The sequence below is a fragment of the Manis javanica genome, chromosome 10, assembly GCF_040802235.1.
Source record: "Manis javanica isolate MJ-LG chromosome 10, MJ_LKY, whole genome shotgun sequence".
In the NCBI taxonomy this organism is placed as follows: Eukaryota; Metazoa; Chordata; class Mammalia; order Pholidota; family Manidae; genus Manis; species Manis javanica.
Genome location: NC_133165.1, coordinates 92,016,758 through 92,026,479, shown reverse-complemented (window position 1 = coordinate 92,026,479; position 9,722 = coordinate 92,016,758). Strand labels below are relative to the sequence as shown.

Genomic DNA, 9,722 nt, shown 5'->3' with positions numbered 1-9,722 from the left:
GGAAAATTTAGGAGAGAATGATGTCAGAGAATCAAGAGAAACACTTAATAAAAGATGGGTCAGCATTGTCAAAAGTCACAAGTTAAGGATGCCAAACACTAAAAGGCTTCAATAGATTAGTAAACATGAAGATCATTGCTGATTTTGTCAAAGCAATGGTAGGGAAATGGAGAGATTATTTAGGCGGTGGATCATGGATGGACCTGTGACCAGGAAATGACTGGAGGCAGCCAGTGTACTGGTCTAACTTTCCTACAATGAACATGTAGCGACATTTGTATAATAAAATTCAGAAACAACTGAAATATGTTTGGCTAAAAAAGAAAATTAAGAAAAAGGAGCGTAGCTAAAAGGGTTGTGCAGATCTGAAGCTCATCTGTTCTTTATATCCTGAGGGCTTAGAAACAGAAGAGAGAAGAAAGGAGAATGCAGAGGGGAGAGATCATTGCTGTGAGGAAGGAGATAGCACTTTATTTTTTTTTTAACTCTGACATGAGTGTACCTGTAAAGCAACTAGGTGATCATGTCTGAATCAGATCTTTGTTGATAAAAGCCTTTAAACTTAAATGAATTTCCCAGTTGAAAGTGTAGGGCTAATACTAAACAGAGGCTAACATGGCTGTAATCAGTTATGACAAGCCAGGGCCAACCTGAGAGTTAGCCCGTTACTCTTTGATAGAGAACCAAACTGAGCTCTAAGGGACCTGCCTGTAACGAGGAGGGAGGAGCCAGGTGGTTCAGAGAAGGTCCTTGAAATCAGTGTCCTCCCCTCTTGTCCGGGCTCTACCTTTGATAATATGTATGTGAAGCAGTATTGAATGAGTCTATAAATCAAACCTCCTGCTCCCAGAATAAGATAGATTCTGAAAAAGAAAATTATCACAATCAACAGAATAATGTCTTAAAATGAGATTATTTTTATTTATGTCTTTCTTCAAAAGGCATAACAATTTTTTCCCCAAAAATTAAAGACCTAGAAAACAATTATCTTAGACCTACGTGTTAAAGAAAAAAAAATAGTGTAACAGAATGTTTGGTACTGGACTAAATGCAAAACATCTGTTATAATGAGAAAAAAAAAACACCTCATTTTAATAATTGCTTGGAATGAAGCTCCCAGTAAGGAATTGAGATACCAAAGTTATTCTTATAAAACAGAGCATAACATCATGTGTCGTGCCAACATCAAGTATAGCTTCCCAGATTTCATTTTTAAGTTTTCGAGGTGTATTTTTCTATCTTTCCCTCAAATACAATGTATCTAAAGAGAATTCCAATATGTCTTTTATATGAGAAATAACTAAAATATTTCCATAGAGACAAAGTACATTGGCTTTTATTTCTTTGTATTCAATTAAAAAAATAAAGATATTCTAGAGAAAAATGTTTTAAAATCTCTTCTTGGTATACTTGAAATCAAAACTGATTTCAGTTGCCTGCTCGTAGCTCAGGTCTAGATATCAGTACATTGTAACATCTTTGCAACTGTGGATTCAGAGTGAAAATTGTCCTGCATTTTTGCTATGGGTTCTTGAGATTAAAGAGTTTCCTGTGCTGAGCTGCCTAGGTGAGAGGGGCTGTGGTGGCTGGAGGGGTTAAAGCTGGAGCCACTGGTGCATATATTTTAGGGAGGATTCATAAAAACACGACAGTGGAGTCCGGGTCAATCCATTACTGTGAATGAGCGGTGGCCAATAGAAGGGGAACAGGAAGATCCAAGAAGGCTGAGGTAAGCGGTCTTCGGAAGCCCCGTCAAAGCGGAAACAATAGATCAAAAGGTGCTCACGGTGATCGGTCAGAGGAGGTTTCATTTGTTCTCATAGGAAGCTTGACAGCATAAAATAAAAGCAAATTATTCAGTCAATTTTTTTTTTTCTTAACTGATTTTAGCAAACGTCAGACCCAGACACAGGACTCAACGGTATATTCCTGGACAGCAAGGTAAACTATTTTGCACTTTTTAAAACTCGTAACATTAAGAATTGTAAGTTCTGATTCATCGGAGGCAAGGCTACAGCTTCAATAATGAAAATAAATCCTATTCTGAGAAAAAGAATGTTTTAATGTGTCTCTGTTGGACTATGACCAGAGCAGAGTTCTGCAGCTGTAAGAAATTTTGACAGCTTGCGGAACCAGCTCTTCCCTCATCATTTCCCTCAGTTTTGTGGCACAAATGAAAGATCAGCATTTCATAATTGACACTTCTTTTATCTTTTTAGGAATAAGTAAAATGTATTCTTTCCTATTATCCAGCAGTTGAACTAAATGTACATTGGTCAGAATGTTACTGTTTTATTGGTCAGAATATTATGTTTTATATATATACACATATATATATATATATATGTTTTTTTTTCCTGTTAGACTAGTTCATTGTACCCACACCCTTGTTGACATTCAATGAGGAAGATTTATGTCTCTTAGATGTATCATATATCACTGCTAACCTTTTCTTTGTTAACAGCCATCCTGAAAATATGGAGTTCTACCTGTGTCATAAACATGTCTTTGTTTTGTTTCTTATCAATCATCATAATGCCATAGTTGAATATATTACTTACTTAATTGTGATATATAGAAAGAAAATTCGTAATCCAAACTTCTTGACTGACCAACTTCGTTTTAATACTTATAAAGCTAGAAGTCTTTCCCCACACCCCAAAGTAAAACTTACCTGAGATGTTGAGCAATAAAACGAGAGTTTAACTACACACTTTTCTTCATGTCTTAAAACCTTTCTTCACAACAAACTGGCAAAGTGTTCTTTGATCTCTCTCTCTCTTTCTTTGGTTCAAGGGCCAGAGAGCCTGGGAAATCTTATCCAGATGTCCTGCTCATTTAGGAGTAGAAGTAAAAACATATGCTTTATTTCTTAGAAACAACACAGACTCTCAACTTGAGTAAAAGATCACTTTTTTGGTACTCTCGCATTTAACTGTGGGTTTCAGTTAACTTTCTTGCAGTAAAAAGCTTGAAATGGAAAAGCACTCAGAGCTCCTAAAATGTGCTTTGCATTCCTCAGTTTCAGTGGATTGGGTTAAAACTAGAAAGCTACAAGTTGGTGAGTCAGTTTCAGTGTTTGCAAAACGCTTTGCATAGAGTGCCTACTAAATAAATGTGTATTCATTGATATCTACGTATAAAACGTTGACATGTGTTTACCTTTACCTCAAAGAAGTGATCATTTTGGTGCATACAGTTATCTAAAGGTCAAGAACTTCAAACATCTAATAGTAGTACCCTTTATCCTAGGTACTATAATGGCAACTGCAATCTGTTTCATCATTGGCATTTTATTCATAGCAGACACTGTATGGACTCGAAGTGTGAGACAGGTCTATGAGCTAAATGAGCTAGAGGATTGGACTGTGCATGACTTTGATTGTCCCAGGGAATGTTTCTGTCCCCCTAGTTTCCCTACTGCTTTATACTGTGAAAACCGAGGGCTCAAAGAAATCCCTGCAATTCCTTCAAGGATCTGGTATCTTTATCTTGAAAACAACCTGATAGAAACAATTCCTGAGAAGCCATTCGAGAATGCCACCCAGCTGAGATGGATAAATCTAAACAAGAATAAAATAACCAACTATGGAATTGAAAAAGGTGCCCTGAGCCAACTCAAGAAGTTGCTTTTCTTATTTCTGGAAGATAACGAACTAGACGAGGTACCTTCTCCATTGCCAAGAAGTTTAGAACAATTACAATTAGCTAGAAACAAAGTATCCAGAATTCCTCAAGGGACCTTCAGCAATCTGGAGAACCTGACCCTTCTTGACCTGCAGCACAATAAACTTCTAGACAATGCCTTTCAAAGAGACACCTTTAAGGGACTCAAGAACCTAATGCAGCTAAATATGGCCAAGAATGCCCTGAGGAATATGCCACCGAGATTACCAGCCAATACAATGCAACTATTTTTAGATAACAATTCCATTGAAGGAATACCAGAAAATTATTTTAATGTGATTCCTAAAGTGGCCTTCCTGAGACTAAACCACAACAAATTGTCAGATGCAGGTCTCCCATCAAATGGGTTTGATGTATCATCAATTCTAGATCTTCAGCTCTCTCACAATCAACTCACAAAGGTCCCCCGAATCAGCTCTCATCTGCAGCACCTTCACCTTGATCATAACAGAATTAAAAGTAAGTAATCATCAGGCAAAGTCTTTGATTAAAATGCTCATGGGTCATTCAATTTATTCTATATCTTCTTTAAAAATAGCAATTATGTTGTTCTTATTTTTGCCCCCCCCACTCAGATATTCTTAGATTATTTTTAGTGTATTTTAAATTTTCAGTATTAAGTTTAAGTTTTATCTATTCACACACAGTCTTAATCAAGAAGTTTGAGTCTTCAAATTGTAGATTTAAAGTGGACTTTAGTAATCTAGGAGCTCTTATCTATTGGAGAAACTCAGTGACTCGATCTTCTTTTATTCCAAGGAGATTCCAATATTCTTCCCTCCCTGGGTAGACTTATTTAGGTAAGTGTACCAGACAAAAACAACCTCATGAATAGTAAGAGAATGACTATGATTTAGGAGATATCAGAAAGGCAACTCCATCCTAAAAACTACAGGATGACTGATGCCTGAAACTACCCTCATCAGTCTCTGCTTTAGATCAATGGGTTTCTCAAACTAGAGGGTGACAATTCATGGCTCCACCCCAGAATTCCTGACTGAGTCGTTCTGAATGGGACCTGAGACTTTCATTTCTAACAAGTTCCCAGGTAATGCTGAGACCACTGCTCTGGGGACTGTGCATTGGAAACTAGTGCTGTAGTTTAAGGCTTTGCTCAGTTGAGATGGAAACAAAAGCTCCTGGAAGCTGGCAACTTCTTAGGACTAATAACAACCAACAAAGTAGGCTGCCTGCTCCTTTCTTGAAAATACTTTTTAATAAAGGAGAGAGACATGAGGGTAAAGTACCTGGAGGCAGAGATGCCATCAAAGGAGAAGTGGTTATAGAAAGAAAAAGCTGGAGATACTAACAGTAAACTTGGCATCTTCAAAATTATGCCTGAGACCAGGCTGACTCTTGTGTAAAAGTGGACAGATGTATCTTGCTCCAGCACAGAGGTATTGGACCCAGCCTGGCACCTTTCCATGCCTCCTCAACCCAACACAAACCCTTTAGGAATATAATTAAGGAGACTTCTAAACAACTAAGAAACTACATTCCTAAAGTGACGATCAGTCAGATATTTTGCAGGAAAATAACATAATTGTCAGAAAGTTGTGCCGTCTGATTATTACTAAAGTTTCCTTTGAGCAAATAATCACATAAACATTCCATTTATCAGAATAGACTATTTTTACCCTGGGAATTGCTCAGTTATTCAAAATATTTTTTTTTTCATTAACAGCATAATACTTGAGCATAGAATCAAGGAACTAAGAAGCAGGCTGCTTCCACAGCAGTTGTTTTTCTATAGTGATGAGACACATTGCTTAATCCCGTAGTCAACAGCAAAGAATGCCACAGAAAAAAAGATGTAAATAGCTGAATCTGTTTCACTGAACCAGATAGCACAACAGCCAATATTGACCAAAATGTATGTGATTTGTCTGCTGATGAAAGTCCTATGACAACAAAGCCCCATAGACATTTGATATGGAAGTTAATTTAAAAGAATTCCATGTAAATCCCCATCTGTGAATTAGGGTTTCCCCTGACAATTTGAGAATAAGGACCTTTAGGAGGGAGGTAGGAAAATTCAACACAGTTGAGCACATATACCAGGCATTTACATAGTCATACAAAGAAGAATAGGATTCTGTTCTTTCTCCGCTCACATTTTAGAGAGTTTTTGCAGTATTTTCTCATATATTTTTATTTTCATTGTCCTCATGCCTTAGCATGCATAAGAATCCCCTGGGGGGGCTGTAAGACATAGGTTGCTGGCCCCACCCTAACTCAGGAGGTCTGGGTGGGACCTAAAAATTGAGTTCTAGGAAGTATTGATCCTGCTGTTCCAGGGACCACACATTGAGAACCACAAATTAACCCTTAAAAGAATCTTGTTTGGTATTATAAGGAATTTTTGACAATAGAGAAACTGAGGCTCAGTAGCTAAGGATATTTGCCCAAGGACAAAGAGTAATAGGAATAGCCAGGATCTGCACCCAGGGCTTCTCATTTTAGGTATTTTCCCTAATCATACAGAATACTCAGCATAATTTTCTTTAATCCCCGGACTACAAGACCAGAAAAATTTCTGTCAGTACAGGTAAGAATTATTTTAACAACAACATCAATGAAAAGAAATTGATATGTTTGCTTCTTAGTGTAGGTATCAAGTTTAGTTGTTTCTATATTCCAAGAAAATTCATGTAAAATAAGAATTTCCCTGGCTAGAGTTATAGACCCACCATTATTTCACGCTGTGTTATAATAACTGTTGAAATACTTAGCTCTTCTGGCCACATAATCTACTTTAGCTGTTAAGCAAGTGGCTTCCAAGAAAAAAATACTTTTTAGATGAACGTTTCTCAAATTCTACAGGCAGCAGACTTTTGTCATGCAAAATGATGGAAATATTTATTGCCTCTGAACTGGGATTTTTAAATTTGGCAAAAATGTTGACTATTCAAACAAGTTACTTCTTGGTGTTCTCTGAGAAACACCATAAACAATTTATGAAAATGCAATTAAATTTAGAACATTCGTTTCTCACATTCCATTTATTCAGACATGCATTGATTATGGGGCATGGGTGTAATAAGGATAATGAGATGACACATTGAAAGGGACACAATCTCTCCAATAGGCAAGGGACCCTGCACAGTATGAAAAGGATTCAGCTCGGACTCAGTTCTGCCACTTACTTGCTGAAATACCCTGTGTGCATTACCTTCCCTGTCTGAACCACTATTCCCTACAATACCCAAGTAGGGAGAATAATCATATTGCCTAATAAAGGCTATGTGATGATAAGGAGACAGTGTATGTGAAAAATAACTTCATAAACACAAAACTGCTGTACAAATATGAGTCAATATTTTTAGCAAGTTGAAGTCACAAAAAGATCATAGCAAACCAACCTCACTGTAAACAGAAAACCCTTCAGAACTACACACATCTGTCTGCACCAACAGGACACAAAGAAAGGCTATTGTCAGCTAGCTGGGTCTCATTTCCTAAGGAAAATCTCTTGCTTGAAACAGTTTCAAAGTGGGATTTAAAAACAGAATACGATTCCAGCTATTATGCACACTTCTCTGAATTTTGCTAATTTAACAGGCCTCCTCTCCAAATGCATCTAAACAGTATAGTCATTGATGCTAAGGGCTCTGATCCATGGATGGCAGGTGCATAATTTCTCACATCTTCACCTTATGAAATGGCTGATGGAATATTTTCTGGCTTGAATGTTGAATGCGTTGTAACTCAACTCTTGGCAAATGTTTCCTTTTCAATTAAATATACTTAAGTATGGAGATTTGAGGTTGTTTTCTGTATTATATATATAAACTTATGTTAAGTGCACTTTTTAAAAAACTGTCATCATATAGTATTAATTTGAAATTTTGCATTTTTAACCACCTCTGCCTCCATCTACCTGTGTATCTATCCATTCTTTCAGTATGAACTCTCAACATTTGTCTCTCCTTGTAACACCCTAAATACTATCTGTCCCATCCTATAGTAATCTAAGCATGCCTTATTTCATCTGAAAGTTTAGGAAGACAAGTGATATATCTTATATACTTATTTCCATTAGAGCTTTTATCAACATATCCTTTCTAGTGCTCTATACTAAGGGTAGTTAAATATGGAGTGAGATGGCTGTGTGTGTATATATATATATATATATATATATATATATATATATATATATATATATATATATGTACATGTGTGTGTGTGTGCATAGCACATTTGTCAGGGTTACTTTTATAAAGTAGATATGGACAACCCCCAGCTTACACAAAATGAGTTGCATCTCTGACACTCCCACAGATCAGGCCACTAGGCCTGTTGCAACAGCTTCTTGGTCTTCCCACCCTAGTCTCTTGTGTTGCAATTCATTCATTCAATGCTATCTTTGTCTCCATAGATGTGAACGTCTCTGTAATATGCCCTACCCACACCACGCTTCCTGCAGAACAAGATTCCTTCAGCTATGGACCGCATCTTCGCTACCTCCGTCTGGATGGAAATGAAATCAAACCACCAATCCCAATGGATTTAATGACCTGCTTTAGGCTCCTTCAGGCTGTCATTATTTAAACACATCCCAACAATCTAAAATGGGTCTAATGAGTTAATGCATCTGACATGAAATTTGGTTACCATTCATAGGCTTGAAGACAAAGATCTCATTTCCAATTGCTCTTGGCCACCATTGTCATTTGTGTAGTTTATTTTTTCTATTCAAAGATGCTTTCACTAATGATATGTAGCAAAGCTGGCTTTTTTTAAATTAATAAGACAGACACAGAGTTAAGATAGTTTATCAACTCAAAGACAGTTTTTCCTTGTCTTTTTCACAGCTTACTAATACCAAACAATGCAGTTGTATTGTTATGCAATAGAAAGAACATATTTGTTTGCAAATGCTTAACATTGTTTATGCAGATGATAGATTTACAGTATAAATACAGTAATCTAACAGGAGGTAGGAAGGTCTGAAGAAAATGAAAATATATAGGAGATATACCTTTATTATAATTATAAGGAAATAATTAAACTCAGATTGCAAAGTAGCTTTTGTAGGCATAAGTTTGGTATTTAGCTCGAGAATGGGTATGAGTGCATCAAATACTTTATAACAGAATTCTAGTCATTTAATACCAAATAACAATCAACAGTCACGTTAGTACACCACTATTTCCTATAGCTGCCATTCTTAGATAAAGTACAATGTTGTCTAGCGGTAACTCATTTATTATAAAACATTTCTGAAAGAATATTAGTGTGTCCATATGAAATCCACTTGAGATGCAACCTGTTCAGTTCTTATGTTTGCCAGTGTTCTTTAGATTTTTAAATAAAAAGTGAAGGCTTTCTAACAAAACAGAAGTAAAACTTTTATTTCAGGGATTTTATTAAGAACATATTTTAACAAAAAGTGTTATAGTGACCATAATTTCCATTTTCTAGCATGAATATATGCAAATATGCTCTTCTTTTTCTTCTAGTAAACATAATTTGAAAATATATACTCTAATCACTTAAGATAGTATGTCTGTTTCTCATGAATTAAAGTAATAACCTAGGATTTCATAAACAAAGTATACTTTACTTTAGACTTCTGATTTCATAAGTAATGTTATAAATAATAAAAACTCCATAGAGATTATATGACTTTATATATTTTTTCCAAACAGTATTCAGAAAAATCCTATAAAATTTGATATATTTCTCTAGAAAAGCATTATATACATTTGTGAAACACTAGATTAAAGAAAGTATAGCATTCACCTTTACTCAAAGTCTTCTCAGAAACTTAATAGGTTATCCTGTAAGGTGAATTCCCAAGAAGATAATATAATGTACAGTATTGTCTACTTGTTTTCATACCAAAACTTATTGGGGCAAGGGAGAACCAGTTAGTATACTTTGAACTTAGTGTTCAAAATGCTGGCTAAAGGCAAGAAATCAAATTAATTCACATTAAGGAAAGAAAAATTTTTTAAAGTCTTTAAAGCCCATAAAGAGAATTATGAAAATTATGTCATATAAATTTGTCATAAAATATAAGTAATCAGATA

The 9,722-nt window shown here is 35.7% G+C and overlaps 1 protein-coding gene across 2 annotated transcripts; it reads left to right on the top strand.

Annotated features, from left to right (window-relative positions):
- Positions 1–1,499: 1,499 nt before the first annotated feature.
- KERA (keratocan) lies at positions 1,500–9,312 on the top strand. 2 transcript variants are annotated; one of them, XM_017651378.3, is made up of 4 exons: positions 1,511–1,729; positions 1,891–1,941; positions 3,253–4,146; positions 8,066–9,312. In XM_017651378.3, exons 3-4 carry the CDS (start codon positions 3,261–3,263, stop codon positions 8,236–8,238), a joined length of 1,059 nt encoding a protein of 352 aa, XP_017506867.1. In that variant the 5' UTR covers positions 1,511–1,729; positions 1,891–1,941; positions 3,253–3,260; the 3' UTR covers positions 8,239–9,312. The 2 variants fall into 2 exon arrangements, with proteins under 2 accessions (XP_073069712.1, XP_017506867.1); XM_073213611.1 differs by lacking the exon at positions 1,891–1,941 and having other exon boundaries at positions 1,500–1,729.
- The last annotated feature ends 410 nt before the right edge of the window (positions 9,313–9,722 follow it).